This window comes from Harpia harpyja, chromosome 14 (assembly GCF_026419915.1).
Source record: "Harpia harpyja isolate bHarHar1 chromosome 14, bHarHar1 primary haplotype, whole genome shotgun sequence".
Classification (NCBI taxonomy): domain Eukaryota; kingdom Metazoa; phylum Chordata; class Aves; order Accipitriformes; family Accipitridae; genus Harpia; species Harpia harpyja.
Window position 1 is genome coordinate 34022877 of NC_068953.1, and position 18425 is coordinate 34041301.

General features: G+C 38.4%; 1 protein-coding gene across 1 annotated transcript in view; it reads right to left on the reverse strand.

Annotated features, from left to right (window-relative positions):
* Positions 1-15213: 15213 nt before the first annotated feature.
* Positions 15214-18425, reverse strand: part of ANXA2 (annexin A2) — a 30517-nt gene continuing 27305 nt past the window's right edge. Inside the window, exons 10-13 of the mRNA XM_052807058.1 lie at positions 18321-18416; positions 17297-17355; positions 16514-16636; positions 15214-15584 (exon numbers count right to left, since the gene is read on the reverse strand). Of these exons, the coding sequence (XP_052663018.1) occupies positions 15525-15584; positions 16514-16636; positions 17297-17355; positions 18321-18416 (338 nt within the window). The 3' untranslated portion in view covers positions 15214-15524. The remainder of the gene's footprint in view (positions 15585-16513; positions 16637-17296; positions 17356-18320; positions 18417-18425) is intronic.

The following is an 18425-nucleotide window of genomic DNA, read 5'->3' on the forward strand; positions in this document are numbered from 1 at the left end:
AAAGCAAGTCAAGTAATTGTTCATGCTGTTACACCATAATGGACATTTTTTCAGCTAATGTAAATCAGTATAGTCTGTAGTCCCACAGATTTACACCCATCCTGGATTTGGTATAACAATTAGTTTGCTATAATATTCCTGGTTTTGTCAAATGCTCTTAAAAACATTATCTCACCTAGACCTGCAAGCAAGAAGTTGGATAGAAAACTGACATGACAGCTGGAGGTTCTGAAATTCAGTCCAAAAATATCTTGTTCAAGAATTGGTGAAGTGGTACCATTTTCACTTCCATATGCCCCTTTAGTATATAAAAATGCAGGAACTTTAGCACTGTTTAATACAGTTTGAAAATATAATTAAAAGTATTATTTTTGAGCTAATGCAAAGACACAGTCTCCCTATTTCTTCCCACCCCAACCATATTTTTACAAGCATTTGCTCAACAGCAGCTGAATGTAGAATTGGGAGAGCTTGAGGAGAATTTGAAAATATATGTAAAATCAAAGTCATTCGGTTGTAATGTTACTTCAAATATTCAAATGTTCAAAGACAGTAACACAGCAGCAGAAAATTAACTTTTTTAAAATTCATGTCTTTTCTAAGCTCAAATGGATTAGCAGCAGATTTGAGGTAATTAATTATAATTACAAGTTTCCTAGGGAAACACGGCATAATAGACTCATTAACTGAAATGTTACATTTGTTCTGTGTTTGATTCTCAGATTATTTTAACACAGTGCAACATTTGTTAAAAGTTTTTTGGGCCAGACACCTTTACTTATGCTGAACAGTTGCTCCCTCCATGAGTAGCCCCAGCTGACTTCAAAGAAAACCCACTTGGGCCCTTAATTAGACATTTTCAGCCTACGAAGGTAAAATTTCTTCCTTCTCGGACAAATTCTGTGGTCTCTATTGAACATCAGTCAGTGGGAGCTTTTCTCTGGGAAGGACCATTGAATCTGGCCTCACAGTTACTTCCTGATAATCTCTTCACTCCTGAACAAAAGATACATCACCTAACCAAATACCTAACTAAATAGCACATGCTATTTAAGAATGCACAGTTTTGAAGTAGTATTAATAAAGGCCTCAATTATATTTTTAATTTTTCAACTATCTTCTGTTTGATGCTATTGCTAAGCAAAGGAATATTTTACATCCTCATTTCATTATGGAGACATAAATGTCATTGAACTCCTTATGAACCGAATACACAGAGAACTCACTGCAGCCATTAATACACCTAATACATAGAGAACTCCACATAGCTATTAATAAAGCTCCTCATACAAACCACAGCACTCACAGTCTAGACAATGCCAGGAACACGAAAGCTGCCTCTTGGTGCATGCAAAAGATCCCCACTTTGATACCCTTGTATCATTGTCCTCAGTTTGAAAATCAAGGGAAACCGATGATGCACCTGTCAAAGAAAGTAGCTGCAAAAATGAGGAACTGGCTAATTAAAAAAAGGAATGACTATTTATTTTACGGTCTTATGTGCACTCAGGAAGTTCTGACGCACAGAAGAGAAATTAAACAACTTTTCATTTTGTCTCTATGCTTTGAGAACCATGCCCAGTAAGATTACAGATAGGAGAGTGATAGGTCCAGCAGGGATTTCTACCAATTAAGCTTCTACACTCTGGGGGGGTAGAGGTGTTTTTTGAACCATGAGTTATTTTTGCACATATCATGGGCTGCAGTGTCTAGCCACAAAAGGGCTACATTAAGAGCAATGTTACAGGCTTTGCTCAGAGCTATCATGCTTTCCTGCAAGTCCAAACCTCTAAGAAGATTTCAGTGAGAGAACTGAGAATGCTCAGTTCTGTAATACTATCAAAAGGATGATCGGAGTGCTTCTACCTACCCAACCTTTACATTTTCACAATCAAGGAGAAAAGCAAAAAAAAAAAAAAAAAAAAAAGATTACAAAGTTTAATTAACAACAGATACAGCTAGATGATGCCAGATTTTGTTCCACTGCATACTTACTACTTTCTTCCATGTGCCACCTAGCATCCCTAGAAGCTACAACTCACAGTCTGTTAATACCTGTAGCTAAAACAGGGTTTTCAGATTACCACTTTTTTTTTTTTTTAAATCAAAGTCACTGTTTATAACTGTTCTACATGCAAATAACTGTAGTATTTTGGGTACCTCTATCATACAGTTGCTTCAGAAAACATCAGTTCAGGAAACAATGGAGTAAACTAATTTTGAGTCTGTATTTCACAGTATTATGAATGCCCCATTTTGTAGACTGACAATTCAAAGTCACACACATGCACACAGGATTCAACAAAGGTAGTTTTCATTTGATAGCTCTACAAGTCCACCAGACAACAGCAAAGGTATCAATTTATGTATCCACTGACAGTATGGTATAAATTATACAAGTGTGGCACCTATCTTGAATAGTCAAGTTCATCTTTAGAGGACTAGGATCATAAGGCAATCCATGTATTACCTTACTTTCTTCCCTGTATGGAGCGAAGACCTGTATTTGGCATAGCAACATTTTGGCTTAAGTTTTAAGCATATTCTGAAGCTCAGATGCTTTAGCAAAAAGTAAACTTCATGATAATATAAAAGCATGGTATTATAAGCATGTGCTTACATGATTTTTTAGAATCTGGTGTTACAGGCAAGACTGACATACAGGGTCAGTTTTTCAGCTTATCAAAACAGGAAAGACTAATGAAAGAAAAGGCAAAGCTACTTTGATGCAAAGCTATAGAAATGAGAATATACTCTATTGAAAGACTAATTGAAGCAAAAATTTACTGAAGATCATGAGACAGATTCAGACAGTTGCCTTTATTTCAAATTTCTGTGAGGAAAGCTGGTATGGAATCAGACACTTGAAAGGAAGGAAAAAAAGAATGGACAAAGGACCCTGCCTGAAACTGTCACATTTTTTTATCAAAACACATGGAAGAATTTATGAACAAAACTTTGATTTTAACCATTCATGTGCATTAGCCAGTTACAATTTTCCTTTCTCAGAAATGCATCCAAATTAGAAACGGGGGGGGAGGGGGAGATAATTAAACAGAATGTGTCTACATTTTCCATTTTTCACAAAATTCTCTACCTTTATTTTACTCTTTTTTAATGCTAACTGAAATCTTAAAAAGTAATTTAGTCTGTTGCTCAGCCTCAGAATAATTTTCTGGTAAAAATAAGCCGTGACCATTCATTTCCTATTTTCACTTCATGTAGGCTATCGAAATGTAGGCACACCTTGTTTTGCCTTCCTAAGGCCAGAAGGGGAACCTGCAAATCTCCTGGGATTCATATTTGGCCTGCTTCCTAAAGAACAAAAACTACTTCAGTCAGTCTCAGCACAGAGCTGTTTTACTACGTTGATACATAAAACTAGGCTTTCCTCCAGTTGAACAACAATAATTTGTTTTAGTTTGATAGGTCCTTCTAAATAATGGTGTCATCAGTAAACATCTGGCTTCTTCCTAGCAGATTAGGCCTCCAATGAGGAAACTGTGTTTATAATTCTAATTTGAAACACAGCACATTAATATGCTGATTCTCATAATGTTTGCCTTAACCTGTTTGGAGAAATTATGACTACAAATATCTTGTACAGAACACCTCTAAACTACCAGCTTGTACAAACAAGACAAGAGCCGACGCAGTCTCATACAGATGATTAGAACCATTTCAGAGGCAATCATGATTAGTGCTTTGGCTTGAAGCCATATTTTACACATAAACAAAGCATCTGTTTCTGAGTTCCTGTCCCAAGCTAATAGACCCACCTCCACTATTACTAATAAGCCCATTCAAGAGAGCCAGATGGCCTATCTGAAACAGCCCTGGCTTTTTCCTAAGCTAGGCAAACCAGAGCCATGGAACCAGAGTTGGCTCCAAATCATATTTCCTTGGGCTCTAGGAGCCAGTAAAACAACATGTAAACTGGCTCCACAAAAGAAGAATACAAATGCTGGTACCATCCATTATTTAGAATTGGTGTGAGGCCAACATCTGCCCCTCCAGATGATCCTTTCATGTAGGTACAATAAAGGAAGATGAAAAGTACAGTACACTTCTGCAGGAGTTGGTGTATTGCAATGCAGACTGTCACCATTCCTTGCGGGATTTTTTTGCAGACTTTGCAAATCCCTGCCTGCAGCCAAGCAGTACTGCTCAGCTGTCCTTGCTGTACATTGTATGTACTTGACAATTGGGTGGTTTTACATATTTAATAAAAGTGTCATATTTAATTAGTAGAACTCAGCTTTAAAAGGGATCTTGTGCTCCTTAGCAGCAACTGGAAGTGTTGAGCGCCAAGCAGAGCAGCGCTTGGCTGGTTCAGTTCTAAGATCTCTTTCTTTCCTGTGACCCAAGTTCTCATTTAACCAGTTCAGTTTCTAAGTAGATCGGAGTCAAGATGCTCCACAAGCCAAGGAGTTAATGCTGTGGGGAAACTCATAATTGACCTGGCCTAGGAAGAGTATTAGCGAGAAATCTCTTTATATTTTATTTAGAAGCAAACAGACAGGTGGCAGTTAGTGACAGGGCAAGATGGCCATTTAGGTCGCCTGCCCCATCAAACCACATGTATAAAGAGAACTTCATCTTCCCCCTTCCACTATGATGCACAGGGTGCTTTGTTTCACTATGCTGACAACTGAAGTTCAGCAGAGTGTATGCCTGCATGAACTATCAAAGAGAATTCCCTACACTAGGAGCAAATGAACTTCACTCTAAGAGCAGTAGCAGGTCACATCACCCCTGAAGAAGTAAGGAAGTTTTGCAGAGATAAAGTCCTTTCAGAACAGCACAGCCACAGTGAGCATGCTTCTTGTGTGCTACTATCCTGAAGCTACAGACAAAAAATCCTTTACTTCTGTCTCATGGGGATACCAGCAGATTTGCAAAGATATAAACCTCCCCAAACACAGCTATCTTCCCCCCACCTTGCCATCAGAGACAGAAAAATGAATCACTGTATGAGGGGAAAAAACCCTCATGGAAATGTGCTGAAACAATTGAGGCATGTCACTCCTCTTCATTAAAGGCAGGTTCCACAGTAGTTATTGAAGCTCTCTGGGACCTCTTGGGATAAAAGCCAGAATAGAAACGTGTAAAGTATTGTTCTTCATATACTCTCCCCACACTGCCAATCTTGTGAACTACGCACACAGGGCATTCCTTGATTTTAAAGGAAAGCCCTGAAGAACAGTCACATTTCACAGCCCAGATCAAGTGTGATCCTGAATCTGTGTCACTGTCCTCACTAGCAGCTGAAAACTCAGCTAGACTTTCCTTCGGAGCATAAAGGATTTAGTGAAAGGTGCGTAACCAGTATCGTTCTGCTACTGCAAGGATTTCAGCTGTTTTTCCTTGAAGGGATTATTTCAGTGGATGTAAGCAGGAGTATAAGACGTGAATAAAAAAAGCTCTGCATTCCTAGAAATGTAAGAATGCACTACCATATAAATATGGAAAGAATGACACACATGTTCCAGGTTTTCTCACTTCATATTTTCAATTCCACAACACTAGGCATTTTGGGTGGGGGGGGGGAAGAAGGGGTTTTTTTTGTTTTTCCCACTGAGGGGTAGAAAGAAGGGGTTAAGTAGAAAAAGGAAGAGGGGAAAAGTGATCAGAAGCAAAACCGAACCCCTTGTTTCAAGAGGAAAAGCAGGTTTGTGGTTCTTGCAAACTTCATGTATTTAACAAAATAAAATGCATAGCACTGATACGAAGCACTGTCTACACTAGGCATTACTGAGACTAGCATTTTCTTGCAGGCTTTACCAAATTAAGTTATTTGGAATAAATCTTTGGGATTAATTCTACCCTCTGAGAAAGTTGGTTTAACAAGACAATTGGGAATGAAGTCTTAATCCAACAAAACATCATGTGTCCTGAGCAGCCCCTTCCGAAAGACACTAATGAAATTACCAAAGTTTTTACAGTAACTCACAGCTGCAAGCCCACCTCAGTCTGCTACTTATGGGGGGAAAAAAAACCCAAACAAGCCCTCTGTCATCTCCATGGAGTATGAAATTCTCTATACCTCTACTGGACAATTACACTGTGACAAAGATGCTGCCCCCACACTCCTCTGCCGCAGCAGCTTTACAAAAGAGAATTCCCTCATGATGCCACTCGGTCTTTGCTTCCTCCAAGACTGATCATGAGATCTTATCAATTTCATTACAGCATAGGGATTATCAATCTAATGAAAAATCTCAATGTGATGCCATTTTTCACAGAAGCCTTCAAACGCTATTTCCACTATTAATCTATTTAATACGAGCATACTAGACATATCGTGTAACAGTGTGAAACATCCACTATCACTGCTTTTAACCTGAAGAGTTGAGATCTCTTTGCTTATTACTCCCCACCAAATGTTAATGCACAATTTATTTAATGCCTAGTTTTTGTGTGCTGAATTAGCTCACAACGCAGCTGAGTGTCCCTTGTAAGCAAGCGCTCCATTTGCACGTCAAGCATCCTAGTCTATTTAGTCCTATCCCAACTGCTTAATGTCTGAAACAGAAGCATCCACTACACTCTTCTTGATCTAAACAGCTAATTTAATACCCTTGGACAAAAGGCGCCTGGTGTTTTGGTAAGCTCCCATGGGCCTAACTATCACAAAGAAGGGATTGTTGAATACACACATAAAAAAAAGGAAGAGATAGGAGGCAGGCGGTCTGATCTTTATGACCCACTGATTATTCTATCACTAAGTAGAAGCATAAATCTAGCTCCTGACCTAACAAAATACTATTTTACTTCTCTTTACTCTATATTTTATCTTTTATAGCCAGTAAAACATTAAACATTACAAAAGGTTATGTTCTCACCAATATTTTCACTAAATGACAATAAATTCCAAGTTGAGCCAAGCAAAGGTTTCAGCAGCAGCTCTCCTGACAGTTGTTTGACACTCTTCCTGCAATTCACTCTGAATACACTAGTGCCACTAATACCAAGAAAGCCCATCTGGAAAATCTGACACTGAATTTGAATCAGTCTAATGACCCTCTTAATGATTTAATGGCAAATCTATACGCTAATATAAAGCTGTGCTCTTTTCCAATAATCTGGTATAGTATTTACTGTGGAAAGTAAAATTCCTTCCCTCACCCTGCCTTTTTGAACATCCCCAAACACCAGAATCAGTATCAGCCTTCTTAGCTGACCTCCCTGAGCTTTAGATCAAGGCTCTAGACTTGTTCTGTTTTTTATTCCACATGAATTAAGAGGCGAAAATAAAAAGAATTGTAGGGAAAAAAAAAAAGGAGAGAGATGAAGGGACTTCAGAAGGATCAGGAAGGGAGCAGACTAAATCTTTAATCCGCTGCAAAGCTAAGTACTCCAGTTACCTAGACTATATACGTACGAAAGACAGGCAGAGTGGAAAATGGGTCTGAAAAACTATATGCATTTTATGGTCCATTGATTTGGGAGAAAATGGCAGAGCATGCAGTCATTTTGAACTGGATACAGAAAAAACCCAGTCAGAACCACTGATCACCAAAATCCCAAAAGACTGAAGACAGGACAAAGAGCACTGGCAGGACAGACATCCCAGGACAGACAGAACAGTTCTCCTATCACAACACAAACTCCCCAATTGTTTCAGTCTAAAGGGTTCACTCAGTCACCAGCTGTTCTGTTTATTCCATGAAGCACTGTATATTGAATTGTGCATTCTCATCTCAGACGCCTGATCTCAAGTTTTCAGAGATTCACTATCGTCCTAGTGCAATGCAAGACCAAAATCTGCAGCTCAGACAACTGTGAAAGTACTTGCCCACCTGGGAAAATAAGCTCAGATACCTAGGCTATGAAAATTGGATCAAAGCTTCAAAACACACTTCCCAGGCAGGATTTGAGCTGAAACACAATCATTAATGGTCATCAGTCCTGAAGAACTGAACTTGGGAACTGAAAATATTAATGAATACAGCTCATCAGCTGTTGTAGTAGGTTTGCTATATCAGGAATTACTTAAGAATATTTTTTTTAATTTAAAAAGAAGAAATGAATCTCTAATTTAAAAGAGAAACTGAAGCACAGATAAGCTAAATGACAGATAATGTCACACAATAGATGAAGAACAACAGGGGAACTACAATCAGATAATTCTGTCCCACACAGTGTTTCTTTTTTAATTCTATCAATGAGTCCAAACTGCTGCCAGACTAATTAAACAGAGAACAGTATACCTTAGTAAGACTATTTTAAAACATGCGGTCATCATTACCCTGGGAAAATGTAGAAAATGTTAGAAAGCGTCTTGTTTGGGGGGGGAGAAGAGGACAGCTACACTTATAAAATACATTAACTACTGTCTTAATCCTGAATCAAGAGCATTTTCACAACCCAATTCATGTCTATTTATAATTGGTGATGACTCAAATGATCCTTTCAGTTACGATTTTTTCTGAAACAATGAGATTTTCTAGTGGCATTAGAACATGAGATGATGAAGACTAAGCTAAGAGACAAAGAAAATCTGGGATCAAACAGCCAGGACATCTGCAAGCCCAGTATCTGCCCTGTTTAAGAGAAACTCTGAACAAGGTCAATGGAGCACTGTTCTGGCTGAAGGGCCTGCAACACTTCAAAAATCTGGTAAATACCTGATATTAGGAGGCCGTCATACAATATGAGACTAAGACACTGAAAGGTATGTAGACACCTAATTCCCATTGCTAAAAATGACAGGTCTAGATCTTCAAAGACATTGGAGAGCCTAATACTCTGCATTGAATACTGAAGATACAGACTTGAATTTATAGATGACTCAAGACTTGAGCCGAGCATTTCACTTACTTGGACAGCTCAGGCAGGCTCTTACAGCTTAACAGACACATCACACCAGGGATCACAGTATTACTTTCCCATCTCTTGGATTTTGCTTGATAAATTACACACAACATTCCCTTTTCTTTCTAATATTTAATCAGAGCAAATAAATCTGTACATGTGAATTATCTGCTACTTACCCAACCTTATGTCCTTTTAAAATACACTTCTTGCACACAGAACCAAGAGAGGCATCTTTGCAGCTTATTCATCTAACATCAAGGTGCTTTCTGAGCTATGACCTACACTTATCTAACATACATGCAACACAATTCATTAAAACAAAAGAGAGAGAAAAGTAGATTGCAGCTTCTCTTTCTAGGTTCTGTGCTGCTGAGTCTGAGCTCAACTCATGCACACATGGTCAGCCTCTGAACAATTTGTCAGTTCATCAGTTACCTTACTGAAATTCATTACTTTGAGCCTTTTGGCTCCTACCCAGTTCCAATTACTTGTTTTAAAACACTGCATTAGCATCAATTACAGATACAGCACCTTATTTGTGAAATAACTGCACTTCTGATTTCTCTCCACCAGCCTGTCTTCTGTGGATGGCAATAAATGGTGGAGGGACGAAATAACTGAAAAAGTCAAATCCCACCTTATTAGTTTTTTATTTTCTTCTACATGACACACACAAACTAATACAGCTCATATCCAGGCAGGTTTTGAACTGACAGGCCAACCCCATTCTCCCAAAGTAAAATAAAATAGCCCAAGACAGAAGAGCAACAGAAAAAGGAGGAAAATGGTCCCATCTACGCACATTAAACACATAGCATGAGACCTGCACGTAATCAGAAAATAAAAAGCAGTTGATTTAGTAAGACTTTCTCCATTAAAAAAAAAAGGAAAAAAACCCAGTCTGCCACTGTCCCAGATGTAATTATACATCAGCCTCTTCTCACCTTGATTTACCCCAAAGATTTACTAAATAAAATCCTCTAATATAAAGGGTTTAAAAACAAACTATTAAAACCTGGAAATGTTGGGTGCATTTGCAATACACAAATTTGCAAGAGACCAGAAAAAAATCCTCATGTAATCCATCATTCGCAATAATAGCATTATGATGTAGTCACAACTGAGAACCACTATAGAGTACAATCTGTTTTCTGCTTTCCTACTTACAGGGAGAAACTTTCCTACAATGAGGAAGGAAATTCAGAACTAAGAGTTCACAGTAAAATCTAAAACACATCTAAAAAGCTCCTAACACCATTTTTTTTTTTGAATGGGGAGGAAAAAATAGAAGTGGGAAAGAATTTAGATCCCCTATTATTAATGTATTTATTGTACAATGCCAATTGTTGCTTTACTGATGTACTTAAATACATCATTGTTAATATATTTGTAATAAGTTAATAGCAGTACTGTCTCAGAAAAAAAAAATTAATTTACTATATAATCATAGGAAGCCTACAAAGTAATACTCATTTAATGTTTTTATTGCAAAGTATTTTAAAAAATATTTTTCCAAAATATTTACCCATCTTTAGTGCTTCATAAATCTAAAAGATTTTAGAAAGATTTTTGTTGTTGTTGCATTTGTTTTAAAATCAAATACTACTAAAGCTACTTTAAATAAAGCTTTCTCTTTCATGGAACATAACTTCAGAACATTTAGTAAATTCAATTTTCATAAGACAACCATTTTGGATCAGATAATCCATTCTGATTTCTACACATAAGTGATAAAATAGATTTAATGAGTATTCTTTCAATAATAATAATAAAAGCAGATTTTCAGATAAATTCTGTGTATGCTTAAAAATAGCCTCCACAAGTCGTAAAGCTTGTTTTCACCTTACAAGTAAACCATTAACCTGAAAATAAGTAGGTATAAACCAGCCAGATAAGGACACTTAGCAAAGGAGAGAAGAATATTGGCCAAATTACTTAGTAGCTATTCAGTCAGGAATTCACAAGCAACATACTCTGTTCCACATTTAACATACCTGCACATATTCCTTCCAGTCAACCTTCTTAAATAGTAAGATATGATTTTTTTTTTCTATTAAGCATTAAACAGGACCTTAAATACACCATACTAAAAAAGAAGTTCAATGAATATCTTCTTAAGACACTAAAAATGCATAAGCTGAACATAAACAAAGTCACCTCACATAACTAAAATTTTTTCTGTATTAAAATTTTAAAAACATTCCCCATTGTGAACACATCAGTCAGAGTGAGAAGGAAAGGAAGATTAATACACATGAATAAATGGAAATATCTCCTTTAGAAAAGCTGCTTTAATGGCACATGTATTTTATTGTAAGTAAAGACAGTGAAAATGCAAAGCATGTGCAATTGCTAGCAATTAAATTCTACAGTGCTAATATGAATATAGCAAAAGATATGGTGATGTATTTAATCTTCTACAGAGAAAATAAGAATGAGTACCTGTTTTAAATCAGGAAGCAGCAGATCATTTCAAGATCAAAACCACTTCCTGTTATAGAAAGGGGAGAAAATTCCTTTACAGTTATTGTCATTATTAATCCACTCTTTGAAAGGTTATTTATAGAAAACCTTTCAGTTTTGAAAATTCATAACATAATTAGAATATAAGAAATCATTTGGGTTGCCTAAGCCTAAAAAAGAGAAATTATAACATTTTGTTAAGTATTGCAGAAAACATAGCCAATTTTCTAGATACAGAAAAAATACTGGAAGATGAAACTGAATTTTTGACATGAAAGCTTAGAGTCAGGGAATGTAAATGTTTGGAGAGAGCAGAGTTCATAATATATAGGGAGATACATTAGGATTTTTTGTGTTTTGTTTTGTTTTGACTGCAAGAATACTTGACGCTTTCTCTGAGCTCCCTCTCGTGAGCAGTTGCTGACAGTGCACCAAAAGCATTGCCAACAGCAGGACTCGAGTAACATTATGAGTTGCAATTTCATATTAAGTTACTTATTTCTTAACGCATAGTGCCCCAAATGACCTGCAAATAGAAATGTTTGGTTGCAAAGATATTATCCAAATACAGTTATCTTTCCCTAGAAGGAACAGGATATAAATAGAAAGACACCCCACCTCCACCCCCCCAACCAAAACCCATAATCTGCTTCTCTACCTGGTGCTTCTGAAGAGCTCACCACCCATCATTGCAGTGAGACAAAATTACACTTGAGGAACAATCTTTACAAACAGTCATAGCAGTGTTCAGAGAGCAAGCATTACCCATTTTAGAAGTAAAATGATACATACCTTGTTAATATTAATGAAAAAGGTATTTTAAAAGCAAGCACTTAAAGAAAGCTTATATCTTGCAAGGAACCTTTTCTTTTACCAGGATGTAAATGTTGGCTTAAGTTTTGACTGAACTACAATTTATTTTAATTAAACCATTCTAAATCTGTTTCTCACTTGTAAGACATCTTGCATTACCTCTTATCAATGTACTGCAATAATAAACTGCTTGTTTTTATAAGATGTTTAGATGCTCTGCAAATGGAGTTACAAATTGCAGAAATAAGGATTTTTGCACCAAGGAACTAGCACACCCTAGTACAGGCCTGACAGCTATTCCACATTTGCAAGCATTTACTGACTTTATCTTACTCTGAATTAGACTGTTTAGACCCTGACTTAGACAAATTCCTCTGAAATTTGAGGAAGGGAATTCTGTACAAGGAACAGGAAAAGTCACCCTTATGCATACAACTGGAAACCACACCAAGGAAACTAACCACCTACAGCCATGCTAGAAACATCATTACTTTGTTAGTAGGTGTTTAAATTGATACTCGCCTAAAGGTACACTTCTTTAGCCCTATATTCCAATGTCTGTGTTACACAGCAGGTCTGATAGGAGACTAGTACAAATCCAATTAAACCCTACTACTGCTATTTGTTGTGTAATTTGGGATAGTCAAAGAAACAGTGCCAATTAAGTATAAAGTATCAAAGGAAAACTTTTCGTTGTTGCATGTGTTATTGGAATGGGAACTCTAAAGAGCAAACATGGTAAACTAAATCAAGATCTGACCTGAAAAAAACTGAAACTGGACCCTTTCTTCACACATTCTTGGGATAGCAAAGATCTGGAGAGGCAAATTTTAACTATTTTTTTTTCTTCTGAAGGTACATAGATAGGTAGAGTAACAGGCTAAATTATATCATCAACAACTGAAAGTTTATTTTTTTTAATCATGTGTTTAATTTTCCAGGTGGGGAATTATTAGTAAAAAGTTGCAACACTGCCAAGCTCCATTCTTCAAGGTATTCCTCACTTTCAAAGTCCCAGAGACTTGATTTTTGCAATACATATCCATAGACAGGGACCTACCTTGAACATTAGCGAGCCTGCAACCAAATGACAGGATCAACACCAAAGCCTGCAAATTTTTCCTATCTGGAACATCAGTAAGCCAGTAATACAAAAAAAGAGAAAGTTTATAAAAAAAATCATCAACAATGCCAACAACCAACTTTAATTACATTCTAGAAAGCTTCTAGATGTCACAGGAGACTAATTTGCTTTCTAGTCTACAGTCAGTGAAAATGGTCCTGGCCTTTGAAATCATGCTGGTTTATTTAACACTGCGTTGCTCCCAAAGAAAGACTGCCTGCAATTTTGAACATCCTGTAGCAGTGAGACAGAGCATGCTAACCATCAAATCCTAGTTGTTCATTCCACTGACTGGAAAAATGCCTGCCATTTGATTTCTTTTATAGGGCCCCATTTGAGCAAGCAAAGTTTATAGAGATGACTTACCTAATTAGGTTCAAAGAGTGATTTGCTATCTCAGCAATAGTTTTTAAATGTACAAATCTAGACAGAGAGGCATTTTGTAAACAGGTATGAATGACACTGCTCCATCAGGCATTAAATTGGAGCTGCTCCTGAAAAATAGTATGATTTGTGCATTTAAGTTACTGATATTTTATCAACTGCAGTGTTTTTACACCAAGTATTCCTTGTGGTGTAAAGCCAGTAGTATTTCAGCAAGATCTCTCACCCTTTTAATAGAAGCATGAAACAGGCTACTGTGTGCTTCTCATGTCTTTTTTGAAAGGTTGATTCAAAAAGTCTCAAAATTATCTCCAAGAAGTATATCAGCCTTTGAAATGGGGCTACAAACCAGGTAATGCCTGAGGGAAACACCTGATACTTGCAGGCAGTTTTATATTTCCAAAGGAACAACGGCTGTGAAAGGAAGAAATTATTTTCTCTTATGACAATTATTTCACATTTAGGTTACAGTTGTACCCAAGCCAAGGCCTCTGTGCTAGGCAGCGTGTGGATACACAAGCACCCAAAGAGCACTCAGGCTTGGCCCTTGCAGCAAGATGGCTGGTCCCCTCAGTCTTCGCGCGTGAGGGCCCCAAGGCAATGCTCAGAGCTGGAGAGAAAGCTCTGCTCTTTACACCTTTTTCCTAACACCTGGATATGACTTTCATACAGTAGTAGGAGATAATGTTACAGTAAGACAAGCGCATGCTACCGGGTGAGCTTATTTCACCGCGGCTACAACTAAAGACTGAAATACCTGTCACCACACGGAGGAAGACAGGAGCCCCGGCCGCCCAGCACAAGCGCAGGGGCACGACGAGGGCCTGCAACCCCCGTTAACGGCTCCTCGCTGTTTTGTGGGCGGTCCGAAGCCCCCCTCAGCCGGACACCAGCCCGCACCGTTCCCAAGACGCCGCGGAGGCTGACTGAAGCGCCGCGGCGGGCGACCAGCGCCTTCCGGAGGGCACCGCAGCCCCACCGCCGCTCCTTCGGCAGCCGCCGACCGCCGCGGCTGGGGACGGCCCCGGGCCCTGCTGGCCGCCAGGCAGGGAGCAAAGATAGCCCCTGCCTCCGCGCCCAAACCTGCTCTCAGGGGAGCGGGGAGGGCGGGAAGAGGAAAGGCGGGAAACTCCCTCCTCACTAAAATAAGCAGCACCCACTTCATTCCTCCCTGCTTCGCGGCCTGGTCCGACACATCTACCGCAGCGTGCCCCAGCTGCGGGACTTCTGAAGGAAACGCTTCTGTTACAGACAGACAGGCTGTTTTAAATGTTTAAGAGGGATTCACAACTATTCGCCCCTCGCACGCAAATGTTTCAGAGGGATTCAAAAGCGTTCACCCCTCGCACACAGGCAGGGAAAGGTGGGGCTCAGGTTTTAGTGTCACTTATTTGGGGAGAAAAAAGGAAAAAAAAAATAATCAAGAGAATGGGTTTGCTTCTGTTAAGAAATTGAATCATTGAACAGGGGAAGGGCTTTGAGGGAGGAAGATAAGGTTTCAGCCGCAAGCAGTGAACCCTGGGAGGAAAAAAACAACACAGAACATGGATGGCAAAGGCTAAATATATATCAATTGTTCACACAGTTTTCAAATTAAAGGTCTGAAAGACTTCAGGTTTGTTTATGTTTTATTAGAAACATCACACAGAGAGGCAGAGTCTCTCACAAGCACTTGTAACCTCATTTATCTTTGGAAGGTTAGTTTCTCTGGCTATGCACTGTTAGGATCTTTGGCAGAGCCAAGCAGAGTGCTGCTGCTGAGAGAAGCACACACAGCACCAGAAAGCATACTACATCAGTGCTCTTGCAGATATAAAGGCAAGTCAAGGTTAGCTAGGCAAGTCAATCTTTTCTAGGATTACAATAAAACGAAGAGCAAAAAAGGCATGTCTCTGGATTTGGGTTTCTTCCCTCACAGCTTTCAGTCCTCTCCACCACACAGGTTCAGCAGCGCCCTCTGATAATCCCCTTTTGTGTCTTGCTGTAAAGCAAGGGAAGAAAAATACAAAATACATGAGGAAACAGTCACAAAATATGAAAGTACACGCATTATATTCTAAAGCTGTGGGACAGACTATGTTTTGCAGTTGAAGCCTTGTCAGCCTGGAGGAGACTATCTAGACTGAGTTTTACTTATGTGTGAATTGAAATTATTTATCATTCTTGCAATACAAATGCAAGGCCAAGAAGGGAGAGAAATTTTGTTATGAAAAAGTAACTCAACAAAGGAAAGCTGAAGGACTCGATTCTGTTCCTTCTCACTGATCACCGCAAAAATCATACATGAAGTTCACTATTTTGAAAATTTGAATATAACCTAAAATTGACATCTTCAGGAAAAGATTCTGGCTTAAGATTTTGACTCAACTTCATCTACACAAGGAAGAATGTATCATATATTGTTGTGAGGGTGGTAGAAGACTAGTTTTTTAAACAGGTGCACCAGCTCTTTACCTATGCCCCAAGTTAAATAAAACCTAGCACCTATAGCTCCTGCCCAATCACAGAAATGGACAAAAATCACTCAAGCTGAAAAGCCTACTCCTTGAGCACTGAAATGAAGGGGAGCAGCAATTTAGAGGCTCTATTTTCACTCAGCAATCACAGAGCAGTTCTGTTTTTTCTTTTCTTTTGGTATGAGGATAGGGACAGGTGAACAGAATTTTCCTTCATAACACATCAGCTGATTGCACAAAGCCTACATACACCCTCAGGTGGCTGCCAGGAGTTGTACTAGCTGTAGACTGCAAAGTTAGAGGTGGGTTTTTTTAATAGCATATGGATAATAACGTATTATTCTCACTGCAGCCTCTAAAACACCTCCCATGAATTCTAACGGTACGATTAATCCAATGAAGACTGCTGCAAAGGTCCATACAATTGATATGAAAAGAAAGCTGAAAAACTTACCTGGATGAAATAATAGAGGGATTTTCCATATTTCCTCTTGAATTCACTCTTAATTTTCAGCATGTCAACCTCACAGCGGGAGACCATAATCCTGATCAGAACCTTGTCACGGGTTCCCTTGCCCTACAAAAGCAGAAACACATTTAGAACTGTAATAGCTGAAACGCGTAAAAGGCCACCATACCTGACTGTAAGATAGCAGACTACAGGCAACTGAGATGTAGCAATAAAAGATACAATGAATTAAATCTTCTAACTAAGGTCATTATTATGATCCAGGAATTTGAGCATCAACATACCCTTCTCATCAGCAGTGTTTGACCAACTTCCAGTCACAAATCTAGCTACTTAGACTGTAAGCAGCAGTTCTGGTTCACCAGGACATCTTCCTGGTATTGCCTAATGCCTGTCACTAGGTCTTTCTCTTTCATCCCTTTTCTTGAGAAAATGTTTTGAGGCAAATTTAGTGTCTTATTTTGGCATGTTAATAAGCAGCTTTTTCTGCTATCAGCTCTTGGTTACCTGCAAAAGATGTGTCTAACTTTGCTAATTATAATCAACTGATCTAATAAAGATGATTATTATGATTTTCCCGATACCAGATGCATCTGAATAGATGGTCTAGGCTTGTAACTGTTAAAGAATGCTTTTGAACAATACTAAGTCATTGTTAATTTATTCATCATGTCAGTCATCATATGAATACAAGTGCCTAAGGAATCAATATCTGATGAAACGATGGCAAGAAAAAAATTAGTAGAAAGAAAGAATAGTCTTCCCTACCTTCATGGAATCATACAGTCTGTCGGCAAAATACAGCTGCTTGTTCTGAATGCACTGGACTGGAGAGAGATAAGAATAGTTAAACATCCTGCCTATACATGGAAAAGCAGAACACAGAATCTTGCAGCCATTTTAAAGACATGATAAGTAGTCAAAATAAGGTTTTCAGCAAAAGTTTCTCCAAAAGGGGACATAGAGAAATTATTTTTACCTGAGTTGTTACTTAGAAGTTGTTTGGCTAAGCTTGTGATTGAACCACAAATCCTTACAATCTGAGAAAGTATTTCCCTCCATTGCTAGTATTGTTCCAGAATGCTAGCCCTCCTCCACATACACCACAATTCATTCTTCCACTTCTATAAGCAACCTCTTTTCTAAAAACACTCATTGTATGCTAATCCATGAGAAGTCTCCCTTTCAAGGCTGAGCTCTGTTTATTCTCCATTTGCATTACAGAGCTCTCAGTTCAACCTTAGTCTGAAATGGATTTTCCTCTTAAAGAATTTCCTTTGAAACTTGGCAACATCCTTGTCATCTTCATCTCATGCCACAATACCAGCCTTACACCTTATCTCCCCATTTCAGAGAATTCAGTGCCAAATCAGCTCTTTTATTAGCCTCTAGCATCCTCCACCGCTCATCTTCTCTCACACACACACAGTTCTCTCTCCAGCCTATGTCTACATCGAACACTTAATGTGTTCCAAACTTTTTGTTTGTTTGGGGAAACAAACATTAAGACTCTACATCAAACAAAAGTGGAACTATCAACAGATCACAAAACACATGCATTCTTATTTTCAACTGGAAAGCAAGGTTTGTATTTTGCAGAGGGCAAAAATATGCTACTTCTGAATACCTGTAATATCCTAAAATACACTGATGGATCCAATAATACCAGCACGTCCAGTTTAGTTCTCATCCAGCAACACAGAGGAAGCTGGGCTCTATCCTTATCATGATACACTGCAAGAACACTGAAAAGATCCTATCTAAAGATAGTCTTTACTTCAGGGTAACTCACCAAGATTAAGGAAGGCATTCTCCAGATCTCCTTTAACCTCCTTCTTGATGCTCTCCAACATATCATACGGGCTGTAGCTCTTGTACCTGTCAAACACTATCACAA